Consider the following 21,489-nt stretch of genomic DNA (forward strand, 5'->3'; position numbering starts at 1 on the left):
CTGCCAAGATGTGTAGAAATGCATTTATGTAATATTGGGAGATACTGCCAAGATGTGTAGAAATGCATTATGTAGTATTGGGAGATAATGCCTACTAGATGTATAGAAATGTATTATGACTAATATTAAAGTCAACTCCTTAACAGAAAAAAAAACTATTCTGGAAAAAGGACACCAAATACTGTATGTTAAAACATTATTTACATCCCAAGTGAACTGTAGTAAGTAAGAGCAGGCCTATAATGAAAGACTCCTTTCATAAAATGTTTAACAAGACAGTGTTGACCTGTTAGATATCCATTCTCACAAGTCACAAACATGAACAAGACAGTGTTGACCTGTTAGATATCCATTCTCACAAGTCACAAACATGAACAAGAGAGAATGAGCTGAATATAAAGCACTCTAATCCAGCTCATCCTCGTACAGTTTAGCAATGGACTGTAACACAACATTTGCAGGTGCTTTAAGTTAATTACACAGTCTTTGACAAAATGAGTGTGTGTGTGATTTAGATTTTTAACATAGCTTTAACAATTTTCTAGTCATATCGATATGATAACTGCAGTATGGCAGTTTATAGTGATGTCTAGCACTGGGGCAGCATGCCACAGACATGTAGCATGATGTCCCACCCAGTCACTTTATCCACAAGGACAAAAGAACATCACATCTTATTGGAGTCCATCAGATCTGCATGTAGGGCAGTGGAGCTCTGATTTTAATCTAATTGTGACAAGATGAAAAACCCCAAACTCCTCTTGTTTGGAGAGTGATGTCTGTTGACATCCTGAGGCAAGACAATCTCATCTTGTCTATTGAGCAATGTATCTCGATGTCCCAAGGCAAGAACAGAATTTCATTTTTGGGAAGAATGTATGACTGAGCACATGTTGGCCTCAACAGTCTGGCAAACCAAGGCTGAGTTGTCCATAATGGTGCTACAAGCAATGCTTCCACCTGGTTTGCAAAGCACATGTTAAAGCTGAGTCAATGAAGGCAAAACATCCACAAGAGTTTGTCCAGCTTAGATCAATATGCTCAATGCCCATCACTTTAGAAATGCTTGGGAAAAAGCCCTCTAAGTGTCCAGTCAGTGTCTACACTATGGTATTAGCTTACATTAAAAGCTGTCAGCCCAGCATTATGTATTCCTGAAGTATGATGCCCAAAAGCCAGTCTTTTATTCATTAACCAAAATCAGATCTCCTTACTCAAGTCATTTGAAACCTTTTTTCTCTCCATTTTATAAAAATACTTCACAGCTACTAAATTATGCATTATTAGCTGTACATGAAGGCTTGTGAGGGAGATCAGACCTACCAACCCTAACAAGATGGTCTCAGTAAGGCAACTGATTTTTTCCTTAAGTTTTACAAGTTTTCTGTAATGTGTAAAAAAATATATCATATAATGCTTTTGTGAAGTTGGAAAATTAAAATATCTGGTATCAAACTGAGGCAGTGACAGTAAAAATCAAGTTTGTAAAGTACATGAAGACCTTATTTACCTCTAGTACAGCTGCACAAATGTCAGCTCCAAAACCTATGCTGCTCAATGGCTTGTTGCCATCTCTAAACTTGGAAAATTGTTCAATCTGACATGACAATAGCAATCATATATCCCACCCTGAGAGATATATTCAAATCAACATGTCCAATAAACGTAACTGTATCCATTCTTGCTTTTATTCACAAGAATTTGAACATCCCTTTAATTCTTATGTACTAATTATTAACATTTATTTCATTTTCAACATATATGGCTTTTTGGATGCCATTTTTATTTTTTTTATAATCAACAGTTTGATCATGAAGATGCTTTGCATGAAAGATGTGTACAGTTTAAAGCATCTGAGGTACTACTTTAAAGTTAGTCTGATTCCCTGATTCACTCCACCAAATCTAATATGAAGCCTCAAATCAATTTCAAACAATTATCCAGACTTTACCACAGCAATCTTATTTCTGTAGTGATTGCTTTTATTCCTTAAGTCCATATTTTAAGGGTAATTTTCATAAGACTTAAGGAAAAGTTGTAAGGGTTGGCAGGTCTGGAGAGCTGTAAAATGCAGACAGGGTTAAAAACCCTGTTTTCAGTTTCAAGTAATTTATGTAAATTTTCTCCCCAACTAAACCCATGTCCTCCAGTACATGTTTCTGTACAGACATCACAGCCCCCAATCCCACCTCCCACCACCAGGATGAGAAAACAGGCTATGAACATACAATATTGCTGTTGATCGACACAAAATAAATTAGTACATTGATAACAAATATTCTTTCACAAAAATTTTAAATATTTTCTTGAAGGGGGTGTGTGTGCTAATTTAGTGAAATGCATCTTTTAAGTAGTAGCAAACCAGGAGTCTTATTTCACTAGATAAATTGCAGATTTCAAGGTGTTCATTTTAAATTGATGCTTTTCCATATTTCTGTTTAGACTTTTTAACAGATCAAGCCTATTATACTATATCTTTAGGCCTGATGAAGATACTTGACAAAAATTCACCTTGAAGTTCTATGACTTGTTTTTTAAGAAATGTTCTTAACTCAAATTTTAATAAGCACTGAGGTCAGGGAGCATGCTTCATAAGGGGTGTAGAATTAAATTCAATAGTGTTGTCAACAATTTTGCAAATCCATTAATCTGATGTTAGCTTAAGCCAATTATGCAGAAAATCAGCATTTGGTTAGCATTTAGACAATATTGTGTGGAGAATCTGGACTTGCAGCATCACTTACAGGGAACTGAACTAATCCTTGTCCACCTTTCCTGAGATTTCCATTAGTAGTGGCCAACATTTGGAAAAAGTGAATCTGGATTTATACTGAGGAATCTGCTTACTGGATTTTGAGTATCGCACAGCCACTTGTATTGAAAAACCAAGGACCAACTTCAATAGCACCTTCCTCCACACAGAAAAGTCACTGAGTGCAAAAATAATAAGCTGCAATGCCTGTGATGTCAAAGTTAAACATTTCTGATTTACAAAGTATCAGGCTTGGTAATGAATGCACAAGAGGACTGAAGTCTTTAAGTTCTCAGTTCCTTCCTTAATTTGTCCCAAACTTTGGGATTCACCTTGGCACTATTATTTTTCAGTCTGTAGGCTGCGAGAATTTTTCTGAGAGTTCTTTCATCTTATCAGGTGCAATTAGTGCCCTCCTCTCCCAATTAACCAAGTCTGCTACTTCTGGATACAGATTCACCCCAACTTTTTCTGATTTCTGAAATACTGAGCCATCTAACTGAGGATATTCTCATTCTTATCTGGCTCACTGGCATTAACATGTCTGTCACCATCAACATTCATTTATCTCTGAAAAGGGCAGTTAAATCATTCTGGCAACATCATCACTGAATGGCAGCAAAATCATTCTGGCATCATCGTCACTAAAGGGCAGCTAAATATTTATAGAAACATTCACCAAAATCGCTGTTATTGCCATCTGCATCAATGAATGGTAAGGCAGTGATGCCAGCCTCATCCTCATTGTCATGGAATTGTATAAATCTATTGTTTTATTTAGATTAAATACATGTACTTGGGTTTCGTTTTTTGTACAGCATTACCCAAGGGTGATATTTGTACATCGCATATTATTTTGAAACACTGAGTTCAGTTCATCCTTTGCCACACATGTGAAGTGCTTGCATTGGGAAAACTGATATCCCTAAAGCACCGAGATGATGTAGGGCTACATAGTCAGTGTACAAATTACCTCACCATATGACATTATAAGAAGTCTTATCAGTGAGCAGTCTACTTTAACAACTCACGATCTCCAGCTGTAGAGGTACGTGAATTATATATTAGTTTCCAGTTTGTATTATAGGATATAATTATTGAACTACCACATTTATTTTTGTATTTTTGGTAACTCTGACTTGTCTTGTATATTGCAATGTTACAGTCTATTTCCTAATTTACTTGTATGTGATTTAACAGAGTGATTTATATTTGCAATAATGTTTATTTATTAAGGGACATTTAGTACTATAAGATTCTTATCGGACATAAGTTCACTTCTGAACCTGCTTATTACTTTGTATATTTGTCCCAATAATACAATGAGTATAAAAGAATTAACTCAAGTTTACAGTCCATAACTTGTTATTATATATGCTCGTGTCATTTGTAGTACATGGATTTGGATATATTTTCAGCTGATTGATGACTGATTGACTGACCAGTGATTGACCGATGGTTGATTGACTGGTAGCCAAGTGTTTTACTGGATGAGTGACAGAGTGATATGCTGTATCTCCATATATGCACGGGACTGTAGGTGTCATTTAGCTAATTTGGATTCTGTTATACCCAGTGTGCTGCTGATGGAGAGGACGTTGGCCAGAAGAAGCTTCTGGCCCAACAGGTTTGCAGAAAACAAAAGACTGAACGGATCTTTAGGTAGACTAGGAGGGGCAGACCATTGGTGGTGGCTCCTCAACCTCATAACAAAGCTCTGGGACTAAGAAGATATTTTGCATTTCATTATTTGAATGAAAAAATCACGCACTTCACTTCTTGAGCGAAACTCGTACATTTTACTATTTGAGTAAAGCATACATTTCACTATTTGAGTGAAACACAACATTTTACTGCTTGAGCAAAGCACATCATATTTCATCGAACCATATCATTTATTATTATTTGTGTGAAAATTGTTGATGCCTATGTGAATCATTTGATTTCACTGTGTGAAATCACTTTGAATTGTAAATCTCTGTACTATTTAAAGTTCTTTTCTTACATTACATTATCAGGTTCATGCATATTATGGTTATTATCCAACATTTGGATCTTGTATACACACAAATTGAACATTATCTTTTCCACTGAATCATTCATAAATAAACATTGTATTTTTGTTACCATCATTGGTGTTCTTTGTTATAATCCAACCCCAACCTGATTACACTCATCAGATGAATATTTCACGTGCTTCATGCTACAATAAGCATGCTTAACTTCATTACCTTCATCCCATTCAGTCCACTTTTCACTTTAAACTAGCCATGACATCTGCTATTTCTCTGATACCTATGGACTGGTGCAACATCATCTGTTATGCAACACTTGTTGTTAAATCATGTAATTTTATGTTCCATTTACTCATCCTGACCTAGCACAAACACTGGAAACACTAACTGCACTGCAAATGTTCATTTTAGTGTGTTTATCAGTTCTTCCATAGTGATGTCTTATGATTAGGCAAACAAAGTTTTGGCCATCGTGACAACTCACCATGCCCTACAGGTTTTGTGTAAGTCAATTTCAAGGTTGCAGGTTAAGGGCAGGTGTACCCAATTATGCAAACCACTCAATCCAAAGTGTACTTCAAAAAGTAAATAATCCACAAATAATGTTAAGTAATACAAATCCAAAATATATATATCATCATATTTACTATGGCTAATTAATATTCTTGGAACATATGCACCAACCAGTCATGTGACCTACATTATCTCCCTGAATCCTGAGGTTACCATGGGGCAATGAAATTTCTTTTTGTGAGCCTTGGTGAAGAACTGATTGTAATTATTCTCACGCTTTGTAAACTAAAATAAGCAAAAAATATAAGATTATATTTATCACATGATATAAAAACAGGTTTTATTCAACTAAACTACAGAAATGTGCAGTGAAGTGGCTTTGAAATATATCTGGCCAAACCACATAATTGTGTAGTGAAGTGGCTTTGAAATATATTTGACCAAACCACATAATTGTGCAGTGAAGTGGCTTTGAAATATATTTGGCCAAACCACATAATTGTGTAGTGAAGTGGCTTTAAAATATATTTAGATGTCTGAATCATTATGTCATTCCTCTGCACAATATAATAATGTCATTTGTGACATCATGAGGTGTTATTTCACATTTTTCATATACAAAAATTATGATATAGGTATATTAACATAGATAACATAGCATAAGTGTGATAAATATAGATAAGACACTTATCATTTAATAAATAAAGATAACGCGAAAGTCATGTGATAAACAGAACTGCAAATAGAGAAATTTAACAGCTGAAGTAGATGATCACTGTTGACAGTTCTGTCTAATAAATCAATGTATACTTTTAATAATAACCTTATGAGTTTTTATCATTACAATGACATTTACTTTAACTAAAACCTTCACTTTCTGCCTCTTCCACCATTATTTCTCTACTCAATGGATTTCTGCACTCTGTGTCTAAGGCAACCAAGTTATCATGGCTTGGCAAGCTAAAATATGAAATGGATACTACAATTTACAAGTAGGATACCCTATGACTAGTAAAGTCTGGCAGATAGGATGACATATGCCTAGTAAAGTCTGACAGGTAGGATGCCCTATGACTAGTAAAGTCTGGCAGGTACTTGAAGGGTGCCCTATGACTAGTAAAGTCTGGCAGGTAGGATGCCCTATGACTAGTAAAGTCTGGCAGGTACTTGAAGGGTGTCCTATGACTAGTAAAGTCTGGCAGGTAGGATGACATATGACTAGTAAAGTCTGGCAGGTAGGATGACATATGACTAGTACAGTCTGGCAAGAATTTGATGGATGCCCTATGACAAGTAAAGTCTGGCATGTACTTGATGGATGCCCTAAGACAAGTAAAGTCTTGCATGTACCTGAAGGATGCCCTATGACAAGTAAAGTCTTGCATGTACTTGAAGGATGCCCTATGACAAGTAAAGTCTTGCATGTACTTGAAGGATGCCCTATGACAAGTAAAGTCTTGCATGTACTTGAATGATGCCCTATGACAAGTAAAGCCTTGCATGTACTTGAAGGATGCCCTATGACAAGTAAAGCCTTGCATGTTCTTGAAGGATGCCCTATGACAAGTAAAGTCTTGCATGTACCTGAAGGATGCCCTATGACAAGTCTTGCATGTACTTGAATGATGCCCTATGACAAGTAAAGCCTTGCATGTACTTGAAGGATGCCCTATGACAAGTAAAGCCTTGCATGTACTTGAATGACGCCCTATGACAAGTAAAGTCTTGCATGTACTTGAAGGATGCCCTATGACAAGTAAAGTCTTGCATGTACTTGAAGGATGCCCTATGACAAGTAAAGTCTTGCATGTACTTGAAGGATGCCCTATGACAAGTAAAGTCTTGCATGTACTTGAAGGATGCCCTATGACAAGTAAAGCCTTGCATGTACTTGAATGATGCCCTATGACAAGTAAAGTCTTGCATGTACTTGAATGATGCCCTATGACAAGTAAAGTCTTGCATGTACTTGAAGGATGCCCTATGACAAGTAAAGTCTTGCATGTACTTGAAGGATGCCCTATGACAAGTAAAGTCTTGCATGTACTTGAAGGATGCCCTATGACAAGTAAAGTCTTGCATGTACTTGAAGGATGCCCTATGACAAGTAAAGTCTTGCATGTATTTGAAGTGCTGCATGAAGAATTCACTGAACAGCCAGTATAGATACAGGCAGCTGTGGGATATTCCGAAGTATAAATTATGTTAATAATCATAACCAGTTAACTCAAAAAGCAATAAACTCCTTCCTTTACTTAGGATCAACCCAATTATGAAGTCTTTTTAAAGACAGTGAAGAGCACAAATTATCATACAGAAAATTCAATCCCAAAATACACAACTTACTTCTGTGGCATTACAGCCCAACAACAACATCTGGTGAAAGTTGTAGCTTGTCAGAAACATCTATTTTACAGAAATATTTCCATTTCTGTACCATAGCATCCTTGAACTTAGACCATTTTAACCGAAAATCAATAAATTTCTTTCTTGCCCTCAGTACAAGCCAACCACAAAATCAGGCCAAAGTCTGTGATCTAGAAGAAGTTATCATGCTGAAACATTTTCATTTATGACCTTGACCCTTGGGCTTCATCATTACCCAAGATGCAGGACATACCAAACTTTTATCAAGATACATGATCTCTAGAAAAATACTTACCATTTGGGAACCATTTTTGTTCTGTGAATCATTCTGAGCTGGACCATTTGTCATTTTGAATTAAATGGGTTTTTTGTTAGTCCTGGTGCAAGCCATCAATTAAAACTGATTAAGGTGTGTTCTTTAAGTATGGTCAAACCTGTCAATAGCTGACACCCAATGGACAGGTTTTGAACACAGCTGATTTAGTGTGCTGGTTCATATTTTAGACTTGGTTTCTGAACAAATACCATGCACCAAAATAGCAATATTGTAAATATTGTTATTATTATTATTATTATTATTATTACTATTACTATCATCAGTATATTTAGTTTATTGCATTATTCAACAAAATCATGAATTACACGCCATTTTTTCAGCTCTGGATAAAATCTTAAGTTTTAGAATCTTTTGTAAAAATTAGTAAACTTGTTTTCCATAGCCCTAGGAGGGGTTAATGGCTTCAGGGTCAAGGTCAATTTCACTAAAAACAAATAGATTTGGCCATTTCAATTCATTTCCTGACAACACTACATATCTATATGTAGTACATGTATGTGTATTCCCCTCTGCCCAAGAAAAATCCTTTTACCTATGAAAGGACCCTATCAATTTGTGAGTTGTTAGCCTGAAGTACAAGGTCAAGGTAATTAAAACTAGATTTTAACTTTGCGTTTCATTTGTTGACAGTGACTGAAGCTGATTTTAAAGAAAACTGGTATATAAGCCTTGCTTTACATGAAAAGGAACCATGCTGATTTCACAACCGGTAGCTTCAAGATCTATCACTTTAAATGTGCTCCCCTTATGATAGCAGGGTTTCAAGTGTTGTTTGCCATGATCAAGGTAAATAGGTAGCTTGTTGCTGTTAATTTCCATACCATGCTACTTCTCAATGACACCTGGTCTGGAAACCATGAAATCTTCAAGTTTTAGCTTGCAGATTAGTTGTAACTTTTCATAGAGAATTTCAAACTGGCTGTTTTGGAAACTCCAGCTCAAACTCAGCTAAATGATATGTAGCCCCTGTCTGTTATTACACAGCAATGTCCCTTTCTTATTTGTTCAGGCTAAACATGCACCAAACTGCATAAAGTACAGACGCACATCTGCACTGCCAGTTCAGGGTCTGTGCAATGGTGTCTAATCATTACAATCAAACAACATACTCTAATCAGCAAGTAATTTAGACACAATGGGATCTTTACTGTTCACACTTGGGTCAGCACTGCATAAAGGTAAATATTATAGTAAAACATACAGCCTATCATACATTGCAAGGTGTAGTCTGTATAGGCAATTTATAACAGCCTGTTACAGTTGTATCATACAGCACCCAATGCAAAGCATTGTCACCCATTATCATGGACAGTTTATGATATCTATTATTCCTCTGGCTTGACCAATAGAGTTCAGGAATCTATTTGGTTAACTACAGCTATACTGTTGAATATAACATTTTGGAGACGTGAAAATTTAGCTGCTTAATACAGATACAGATGAAGCTTCAGTTGTCAGAGACTAAAAACATACTCATCGTACATGACTTTTCATTATGTCCATTCTCGTAAAAGTTTACTGTATGTATGATTCACAAAGTAGATGGAAAGATAGAGTTTTTATTACCTGTAACCTGATTATTTCTATTTGGAACAAACTGTAGCTCATCCTCAGTTTCATATTCATCCTCACTGGGTTCCCCACAAAGCATGTCTTCAATGAATGGAACAACAGTCATGCTGCGTAAATTATCTCCATCTGACAAAGGTGGAAAACGCACTATTTCAGAGGTCCTAGGTAATTTTCTCCTAAACCACCTGCAAAGATTAGTAATATCAACTAAAATATGGAGTTGATGAAAGGAAAAATAAAGGGTTAAGAGGATTAATACTGCAACCTCATTGATTGAATACTGGGAAAATAAAGTATAGTTACACATTAGCATTTGCCTACCTTGTACTGAGTCACCTCAGGGGACCTCAATCTTCAGTGGTTATTAATTGAAGAGAAAGCACTTCCTATTTCACTATCCAAAGATGTAGCAAACCAAAGAAAGACAAGGTTGTTAATATGCAATTAAATGTCTGAATTTATGCTTATTTGTCATTTTGATGATGAGTTTCCACAAGACCAAAAGCAAAATAAAGTCCTTGTTTTACTGCTGTAGCAAAAGCAACTGCATTACCAGAGCTCTATTTAAGTATTAAATAAAATGGATATTTTACTTCCTGGTTTGCATTTAATGAAATCTGATTTGGCATTTTGTGAGCACTGTAAAACTGACAAAACTTGCACTATGAGCATGAAACTTTCACATAAAGATGTAAATAATGCCATTTTGAATGATCAAAAAGCCTGATGACCAAGTCGGTTCAGGGCGTATTTGATTATAGGGCTCTGTTTGAGTGAGTGCTCTAATGTGATAGAGTAACATCTTTTTAAATCTGTATGAAACATCCAGAACTTGAACTGATAGGATAATTTATACTGATCTAGTGTACCTTCATACAAAATGTGCTTTGCTTATGGTGGGAGTAATATGCTAACAATTTTAGTCTAAATGCATCTAAATGCTTAAAACTGTTGAACATAATTTTAATGGATTTTAAAATGTTCATATTTTATTATATATATAATATTCAAACAAGCTGCTTATCAAGAACTCTACATTATACCACTGACTGCAATCCAAGCTTGGTACATTCACTGAAAGTATCATGTTTCACTGACATTACAACTACTGGGTCAAATGAAAGTATCATGTTTCACTGACTTTACAACAACTGGGTTAAATATTATATCTGGGTAGATCATATTTTTGTGAAAGAAATTAAAGCTATTTGGTTCTTTAAGTGTCAGAACAATGAGTGTGTATAAATCTAAAGACATTATATATTTACATATTAAAGAAATCACAACTTTTCACTTACTCATGTTGCTTGATTTGTTCAATAGAAAATCTTTTTGAAGCTTCATAATCTAACATACCTGAAAGATAAAACGACATCATTTACTGTGATTAACTAAATAACCCCTGGAGATTTTCATTTTCTCCTGAAATGGTGTCAGGAAAACATTTTTGGGGTAATTTCCAAATGCATCCATATACATGTCTGAGAGATTATCTGTTAGCCAGATGCCTAGGTGTATAAAAGATGTTTTTGCCTAGCTATTTCACTTGCACATGTGCAAAAAGGAAAATACTGGACTTCATTTGTTTGTCTTTTTGCATACTGGTCCCATGATTTTCATGTCCTTGCCACATTTTACTCCAAATCTCAAATTTATTCTATTTTTTTGTGAAGGTCCACCTGTCCGTGTACAGTTTTGACAAGTCTGTATGTCCACCTGTTGTGTGCAGTTTAGACAAGTCTGTATGTTTACCTGTTTGTGTGCAGTTTAGACAAGTCTGCTTTAAATATCAGGCCAAAAAGTCTAAAATCTGTATACAAACTCCAGTTCCCTCCGTCTACATCGGTTTGAGTGTCAGACTTGGTCAATGTGGATATGTGAGAAAGCTTGCCAGTAGTTTCTCATGGGTCAGTGGTTCTTTCTGGGGTTTTCCCAGGTTCTTCCTCCACCATTAATACTGGCCACCATGTGTAGCCTATCTTGTGTTGAAAAATGGCATTAAACCCTATAACAACAACAACAACAAACTCCAGTTCCAAAACTCGGGTCTCAAAAATTATGTTTTCCCAGATGTATTTTGTAATGCGAGTATAAAGCCTACATTATTTGGTATCACTGTAGAACTACATGGGTCTACTTTCTGTAATATGACTCACTACGGTGTATCTTGAATGATGTTCATAGTACAAAGCAGGGTACAATCTCATGACATGTAAATGTGGCATCTGGGTTAATGAGTAAAAAATCATAAAATTCAAACTTAAAATTTGACGTAAAATTTAGAACTTTATATGCATATCAAAGACTGACAAAACCAGCTTGTGAAATCTATGTACATTCAAGACTAATGCCTGTCTGAAAGCAAAAGAGTAGATAAGCCTGAAAATGTGAAACTCTAGAATATTCTAAAAGTTGTGAACATATATTAATAATTTAATTTCAGATGACAAAAGTCTGTAAATGCCCCCTACCCTCACAAAAAAAAACAGAATGTAGAAAGTAGACAGAAAACTTTTCAGCAATCTTATCAACTTATAGCTATAAACCAGACTTGAAATACAACATCAATAATAATAATTACAATGATCATGATGATAACAAAAATAATTATAATAATAATAACAATAATAATAATAATAAAGACTATTAATTTATGCAACTGTATGAAAACAACAGAATGGTGGGCATGGGGATAAACAGATGGGTGAATGTAAGAATATACATTTGGGTTGACATACACTGAATGGTAGAAGAAAGGATATAAAGGGTGAACACTGGAATACACAGAAGGATGGACACAAGGATACTCTGAAGAATGGACAAACAGATACAAAGGCAGGTCACTGGGATACATAGAAGGGTGGACAAATAGATACAATTGGTGGATATAAGGATACACATAACAACATTCAAATGAAAAGTATCAATTTTATGTTCCTTATTTTTCTATAAAATCTAGGCTAAATAGGTAAAAAAAAAAAAATCCCGAGATACAGGTACACAGTTCTGACTAAAAAGAGGTTTGCTAATATGTACAGACCTAATGATTGTAGTTGATTCTACATTATCTACACATGATAATTTCAAGTTCTTATAAATGCATGTAAAAAAAATTATTAAAAAACTACAGTTTATACAACTCTAATGTGACATTTTACATGCAAGTAATTACATGTCTGATCTCAAACAGTACTGGCCAAAATGAATTTCCAGGAATCCATGCTAAGTCTGTTTCATCTGTCACTTTATTATTTTAACTGCTGAGTACTGCAACCATCTCCTATACTCCTGAGAAACTCCATCATACCAAATTGGTAAAAAAAATAATTTCTTACATGTTCAGTAGAAAATTATTTTCAATGGTTTTATACCTTAAATCAGTGAACATGTATCAGACAATGTCAAGTAAAAATCACATGCTAAGTTTGAATAAATCCATAATCATTATATTTTGGAGAAGAAAGGAAATAAAGAAAAGAAAAACAACCAGACAAGTTAATTTAACTGATGTTATCCCAGGTACTCTTGACATATATTCACACAAGCTGGATTGGATTTAAATCCATTTATATCTGTATATGTTATCAAAGTCAATACAGATACACTCCAGAGTCAAGACCTTTTACCTTAACATGAATCCCAGAATACTGAAAATCACTTATTAATCAAAAAGCAACTAAATACAAAGTCTGGTAAAAATTCCCCTGTACATGAATCAAACACCCTATACATAATGCTGTGTCCTAAAGTTCAATGATTGATAAAAATGCAAACAGTGACAATTTACGTGACAATGATCTCATTTAGGCCTGGTTTAAAAAAATTCTTTACAAAGTTCAGACATGCTGGTAGTCAAATTTGCACCATTTTCATTAAGAAACATTTAAACATTGCAAGAAATACTGAAGTGAAAAATGCATGTCTCCACTGATGCAAATGGAGTAGCAACAATGACACCATGGTGTTATGTTGATGGCAAGATAACTTTCATTCAAAACTGAGCCACATACAATTACAGTGTTTCAGCTATAAAAAAATTCAAGACAACCATCTGTTCAAGAGATGTACCTGTAAAAACATTTTTAGAATGTTCATCAAGGCAGCCATTGTGGAGGTTGGTCATTTAAGAACCATGTTATAAGAAAGAAGTATTACTTTTTTTAAAGTGTTCTTATGCCCACCCACTAGAAAGTCACATCACATGGCCAGTGTTTTATTTAATGACCACTTCATCAAGCATAATAGTGATATTAAGACTCAAAAGACTATGGTGATCATATTGGAGATATTATCAGCAACACTCAGGACCAAGCAGATATAACAAGAAATCTTTTAGTGAAATCTTCATGCAATTATGAACACCCATTTTGCAAAAACAAGAGCTTCAACATAGCTTCTATAGTAGCCGTACTGGATGTGAGCAGGGCACCATTTTCATTCAGAACCATTTGGATCACATAAAAAGACTTTCAGTGAAAATTCCCATGTCAAAATGACCATCCATTCTAATGAAACAGTAATAAGACTTTCAGTGAAAATTCCCATGTCAAAATGACCATCCATTCTAATGAAATAGTAATAAGATTTTCGGAGAAAATCTCATCAATATTACTATCCACTAAGGAAAAGTAGCTATAACAAGGTTTTCAAGGTTGCCATGGTAGTAGAAATGACAACATTTTCAGTTGAAACACTAGAAATCATAAATCTTTTACTCAAAGGAATGTCAATACAATCATCTGTTTAACAGACACAGATATATCAAGATTTTCAATACAGAGACTATGGTGGCAATGTCAGAAGTCTGAAGTCTGTAGCTGTATGAGCTTCAAGATTGCCAGTATAGTGGCCATGTTAGGGATCTGGTTATCTCCCTTTGGGATCAGCCATTTACATGCATCAAAAGAAATATTTTAGTGAAAATCCTATACTGATGCAGCCATCTATTTAAAGAAGTGGCAATTATAATGGTGGTCATACTCGCTGTCAGATCAGCACTATTATTCATTTGGAACCAACTATTTATACATCATAAAAAAACCTGTGAATGGCTACTCCATCTCTGGCTATACATGCATTAGAAGTATCAATAAACAAAGTTCTCAAGATGGTCACAATGACTGTCTTACATGATGTCACATCAGCAATTATTTAATATAGACCAACTAAATGTCATATGAAGTGTTTTAGTGAAAACTTCATATGACCATCCATTTAGGAGGAGTAACAATAACAGGATTTTCATGATGGCCATTGTGGGAACCAAAGCTAGACATCAGAGATCATACAGTGTAAATACAAAAATCTAATGAAAACAATATTTTCAAGATGACCACCATTTTGGCAACAATGAATATCTGTGCAACACTTTTTATTAGGACCTAAAAGATATTGGGATGATTGAGTGTATACAAATTCATTGCAATCCTCCAAGTAGTTCATGGGAAATAGCAATAATTTTTTTGTGCTAATAGCTAAGCAAGACAGGCATCAGACAACAGGCCATCTGTCTAGTCTTTGACCAGTAGAGTAACTAAACTAAAAAACAATTCACAGCTACATTGAAAGAAAGATGACGTCAACTTGGCACAAAAAATGTGACAATAAACCCACTATGTTCTATTTGATAAAACTGAAAACTGTATAATTCAACAAACAATATAATGAAAAAACTTACCTCTAATTAAACTTGTTAAGGATTTATCTACAAAATCTGGAATTGTATATTCTCCTTTGCCTATATTTTCAAAGAGTTTATATATATTTTCCCCTTCAAATGGATATAAACCAGTTGTTATGTTGTATCTGAAAATTTAAGATATAGAATTGTATAAAACTCTAAATAAACAAATAAGTATAAAATAAATTTGAATGTAACAAGAGACCTTCAAAGGATCTAACACTCTAGTCTAAAAAGAATTTCAAGGTATTTAAGATAAGACCATTTCTTCTTTTTTACTGTGGAATGTTGAAATCACCTTTGATATTCTGGAGTGACAAGATTTTCAAGTTAGCATCTGTGGCAGCCATATTGAATATAAGACTAGCACCATTCATTTATAACAAACTACACCATTATATGACTGATGGTGGAAACCCAAATGTCATTATGACAATCCATTCAGAATAATTAGTGCTGATTTTCAATATGTTCATTATGGCAACCATAATGAAGGTTTGCATGGTCCCATTTTTATTTGGAACCAACTAGATATCATGAATGTTCAAGATGGCTGACATGGTTGTCATACTGGATGTCTGAATGGCACGATTTTCATCAAGCATGAATTAAACATTATATGTAGCTACAATCAGAGACAAAAAAATTTTGTCCTTGGTTGACCAATGTCCTTTTGATAGAGGTGTGAAGTTTTCAAAAATGAACCTAAAGTCAGGGAATGTTGTGTACTATGTTGCCAATGCATTATATTTTAATGTAAATATGGTAAGAGCTCTATCATCTGCTTGTTAGCATTACACATTGAATATGTGTACAGTATTATGCATTGAATATGTGTACATTATGTATTGAATATGTGTACAATATTACCCATTGAATGTGTGGAAAGTATTATGCACTGAATGTGTACAGTATTACCCATTGCATGTGTGTACATTATTATGCATTGAATATGTGTACAGTAGTATGCATTGAATGTGTACAGTATTATTACCCATTTAATGTGTACAATATTATGCATTGAATATATGTACAGTATTACTCATTGAATATGTGTAGAGTATTCTGCATTGAATGTGTGTACAATATTATGCACTGAATATGTGTACAGTATTATGCACTGAATATGTGTAGACATTATGCATTGAATATGTGTACAATACTACACACTGAATATGTGTACAGTATTATGCATTGAATATATGTACATTATGTGTACAGTATTATGCACTGAATGTGTACCGTATTACCCACTGAATGTGTACAATATTATGCATTAAATGTGTGGAAGGTATTATGCATTGAATGTGTACAGTACTACCCACTGAATGTGTACAGTATTATGCATTGAATAAGTGTACAGCATTACCCATTGAATGTGTGTACAGTATTCTGCATGTACAGTATTACCCACTAAATGTGTATACAGTTATATGTATTGAATATGTGTACAGTAGTATGCACTGAATATATGTACAGTATTACCTATTGAATATGTGTAGAGTATTCTGCAATGAATGTGTATAATATTATGCAATGAATGTGTACAATATTACACACTGAATATGTGTACAGTATTACCCATTGAATACATGTACATTATTATGCATTGAACATAACACGAGTATTAACCATTGAGTGTGTGTACAGTATTATCCATTGAATGTGTGTACGATAGTATGCATTGAATGTGTACAGTATTATGCATTGCACAAATCATATACCATTGCCTTTGTATCATCTCTTGTAACATTTACATCCACTTTTATATTACTCATTGAGTGTGTGTACAGTATTACCCATTGAATGTGTGTACAATATTATGCACTGAATGTGTGGAAAGTATTATGCACTGAATGTGTACAGTGTTACCCACCAAAATGTATGAACAGCATTAAGCAGTGAATGTGTGTACAGTATTATGCATTGAATGTGTACAGTATTACCCATTGAATGTGTGTACAGTATTATGCATTGAATGTGTACAGTATTACCCACTGAATGTGTGTACAGTATTATGCATTGAATATGTGTACAGTATTACCCATTGAATGTGTACAATATTATGCATGGAATATATGCACAGTATTACCCATTGAATATGTATAGAGTATAGAGTATTCTGCATTGAATGTGTGTACAATATTATGCACTGAATATGTATACAGTATTATGCATTGAATGTGTACAGTATTATGCATTTAATGTGTACATTATGTATTGAATATTTACAGTATTATGCACTGAACATGTGTATAGTATTATGCATTGACTATGTGTACAGTATTATGCATTGAATGTGTAACAGCATTATGCATTGAATATGTGTATAGTATAACCCACTTAATGTGTGCAGTATTACCCAATGAATGTGTGTACAGTATTATGCACTGAATATGTGTACAGGATTATGCACTGAATATGTGTACAGTATTACCCTTTGAATATGCATACAGTATTATGCATTGAATGTGTACAATATTATGCATTGAATGTGTAGAGTATTACCCACTGAATGTGTGTACATTATTATGCACTGAATGTATACATTATGCATTGAATATGTGTACAGTATTATGCATGGAATATGTGTACAGTATTACCCCAAGAATATGTGTATAGTATTACCAAATGAACATGTGTACATTATTAACCATTGAATATGAGTACAGTATTACCCATTAAATAAGTGTACAGTATTACCCATTGAATGTGTACAGTATGACACATTTTATATGCATACAGTATTACCCATTAAATGTGTACAGTATTACATATTTATGTGTACAGTATTACCCATTGAATATGTGTACAGTATTACCCACTGAATGTCTACAGTATTACCCATTTCATATGTACATTATTACCCATAAAATATTTGTACAGTATTACCCATTAAATGTGTACAGTATTACCCACTGAATGTGTACAGTATTACACATTTTATATGTGTACAGTATTACCCATTGAATGTGTACAGTATTACCCATTAAATGTGTAAAGTATTACCCACTTAAAATGTTTTAAGTTCTATCATGATGCATATCTATATTTACTCACTCATTTGACAGACTTGCCATGGAATGTGTGAGTTGACTGTAACGATTATGAACTCTGCATGTTTATTTTCCATGGTTCATGCCAAGAATGAGTCTGTCTAGAAGGATCAAATTTTCCAGGCACATAACATAAAACATTGATGCTGTTTCCTTCATGACTGAGAGTAGTTTCAGGTTCCTGTAATCCCATGTAATCATTCTTGTAATATATTCAAGTCAAACTTGGTTATCATACAATCATAGTTTTTCTTAATGCTTAGCACATTTTAATATAAAACTAGTTTTTATTCTCATGAACACAAATATAACATATACAACTGTGTTTGCACCGTAATGCAATAAAGGATTCTTGACAATGTTTTGCACAGATCAGACGACCGCTCATGTGGCTTTGTGGTTATAGCATCCGTCTCGGAAGCAGGAGGTTGTGGGTTCGAACCCTGGTCGAGTCATACCAAAAGAATTACAAAAATGGTACTAACAAATGCCTCGCTAGGCACTCAGCACTAAGAGGTTAGTGTTAGGACTGGTTGGCCTGGTGTCAGGATAATGTGACTGCGTAGGACATCATGATACATGTCTGTGGCATGATGCCCTAGTGCTAGACATCACTATAAACTGCCACATTGCAGACATGGTAGTGATATGACTAAAAATCCTAATCACACACACACAGATCAGACAATATTTTGCAGTTCCAATGAGAAATTTCAGTTTAGACCATGTATTTCATGACTCAGACCATGTTTTGCACAGTTCACAGTTGACTCCACTGATACATCCTCCAGTCAGTCTTTGTCAGTTATTAATGATAACTCCCACTGATACATCCTCCAGTCAGTCTTTGTCAGTTATTAGTGTTGACTCCACTGATAATCCTCCAGTCAGTCTTTGTCAATTATTAGTGATAACTCCACTTATAATCCTCCAGTCAGTCTTTGTCAATTATTAGTGATAACTCCACTGATAATCCTCCAGTCAGTCTTTGTCAATTATTAGTGATAACTCCACTGATAATCCTCCAGTCAGTCTTTGTCAATTATTAGTGATAACTCCACTTATAATCCTCCAGTCAGTCTTTTGTCAATTATTAGTGATAACTCCACTGATACATCCTCCAGTCAGTCTTTGTCAGTTATTAGTGTTGACTCCACTGATAATCCTCCAGTCAGTCTTTGTCAATTATTAGTGATAACTCCACTGATAATCCTCCAGTCAGTCTTTGTCAATTATTAGTGATAACTCCAATGATACATCCTCCAGTCAGTCTTTGTCAGTTATTAGTGATAACTCCACTGACACATCCTCCAGTCAGTCTTTGTCAGTTATTAGTGATAACTCCACTGATAATCCTCCAGTCAGTCTTTGTCAATTATTAGTGATAACTCCACTGATACATCCTCCAGTCAGTCTTTGTCAGTTATTAGTGATGTATTACAGTATTACCCATTAAATGTGTACAGTACAGTATCCACTGATACGTCCTCCAGTCAGTCTTTGTCAATTATTAGTGATGACTCCACTGATACATCCTCTAGTCAGTCTTTGTCAATTATTAGTGATAACTCCAATGATACATCCTCCAGTCAGTCTTTGTCAGTTATAAGTGATGACTCCACTGATAATCCTCCAGTCAGTCTTTGTCAGTTATTAGTGATGACTCCACTGATACATCCTCAAAAGAGGTAGATATTATGTACCTCTGTTCATCTTTCAAGTGAATGAAGATAAATATTATTTACTTTCATTTTCTATTAGTAAATTTAAACTATTAAACCAGACATTTACATTTAAAACCATTCCGTTTATAATACTGCAAACTTTAAAAATGTATATTCATATAATTTCTTGTAAACTTTTAAATCACCAAAACTTAGATCCATTTTAATTTATTTAATTTTGTTAATTCAATCATTTATTATTTCTTAGTTTTGCAATGGTTTTATTGGTACAAAGAATGTACCAAGGCATAGAGAGTTGATGGATCTAATTTGTACTGTAATTAAAGAACAACCTTGTATATGTTTCATTTTACGGTAGAGATTACACATTTTTTTGAGTAAGTATAATCATAAATGAGAAGGACCTTCGATTTGTCAGAAGGGCTTTCTACTTTAAATCATTAGTGTTGAACCCTGGGATAGATACTCATTTCTAACCTTCACCAGAAGAAAGAAATGTTTTCATGTCACACAACTTTCCTCTGTGTGATTAAAGTTTCTTAGCTACAAACCTAGATGCATCATTTTAACCATGGAACCATCCAATCTGAACATGAGATAGTTTAGGTTCATTGAAAAGGGCATGTAACTAACTCTACAAGCCAAAGCTAAAGTAATAAAAAAGCATACTGACCATACCCAGTCCCTGAACACATGCTACTTTCAATCATAAGCTTTCAAGCAAGTTAAATTCTCTACACAATCAAAGGATGAAACTTCTCTTTTGGCAGGGCTCTCCTGACAAAGGCAAGCATGAAGCCAGCCCAGGCAGGAGTGGAATACCGGTGACCATGGCCATTTGTACAGGTTCAGCTTTGCCTGGATTTTCCCAGGAATGTTAGGTAGTTTTCTGACCCAGGACTTGATTCACTTTAAAGGATCATCACAATCACTTTGCACTCTGACCTCTCAATCTCTGTATTAATTTCAGTAAAAAGGCTGTATGAAGGCAAGCAATTTGTTTTCCAAAACTCCTCCAAACAGGTTAATAGTGCATCCACTACCCAGGCTTCAGGGTCCAGGACTGGAGAAATAAAGGTGAGCAGTTTGTGATTTCACCTTGTCATAAAAAGGTTTATTATTTGATGGCCCCCATTGTGTACAAATCTAATAAAATCCAATTGATGAATGGACCAATCATTATGAATTAATTAGCTCCTTTTTGACAGAAATTTGACTAGGATACAGAGCCTGCCTAGAACGTGTCAGATCTGAATGATTATATTTAGCTGGGAGCACCAGCGGATAAAACTTCTAAACCAGAATGCAAAGACTGGATAGTTTCATCTCCCCACAGTTTGGGGAGGTAGATCACCACAAATGAGTTGTCAGACATGATAATGATCACCCTCCCCCCAGTGCTGCGCCTTTCAGAAATCAAATGCACTGGTTACAGCCTTGATGTGAAGAGTAAATTCCTTTAGGCCTCACTTAACGTTGACCATGTGAACCATGGCAAATGGTGGGCTAACC

The 21,489-nt window shown here is 34.7% G+C and overlaps 1 protein-coding gene across 1 annotated transcript in view; it reads right to left on the minus strand.

Annotated features, from left to right (window-relative positions):
* The window catches only part of LOC149806576 (serine/threonine-protein kinase STK11-like), a 64,462-nt gene that overhangs the window by 13,703 nt on the left and 29,270 nt on the right, over positions 1-21,489 (minus strand). The window contains exons 6-8 of the mRNA XM_089954877.1: positions 15,234-15,361; positions 10,855-10,912; positions 9,551-9,741 (exon numbers count right to left, since the gene is read on the minus strand). Of these exons, the coding sequence (XP_089811003.1) occupies positions 9,551-9,741; positions 10,855-10,912; positions 15,234-15,361 (377 nt within the window). The remainder of the gene's footprint in view (positions 1-9,550; positions 9,742-10,854; positions 10,913-15,233; positions 15,362-21,489) is intronic.

Source organism: Sinohyriopsis cumingii, chromosome 1 (assembly GCF_028554795.1).
Source record: "Sinohyriopsis cumingii isolate HCF-2022 chromosome 1, ASM2855479v2, whole genome shotgun sequence".
Taxonomy (NCBI): Eukaryota; Metazoa; Mollusca; class Bivalvia; order Unionida; family Unionidae; genus Sinohyriopsis; species Sinohyriopsis cumingii.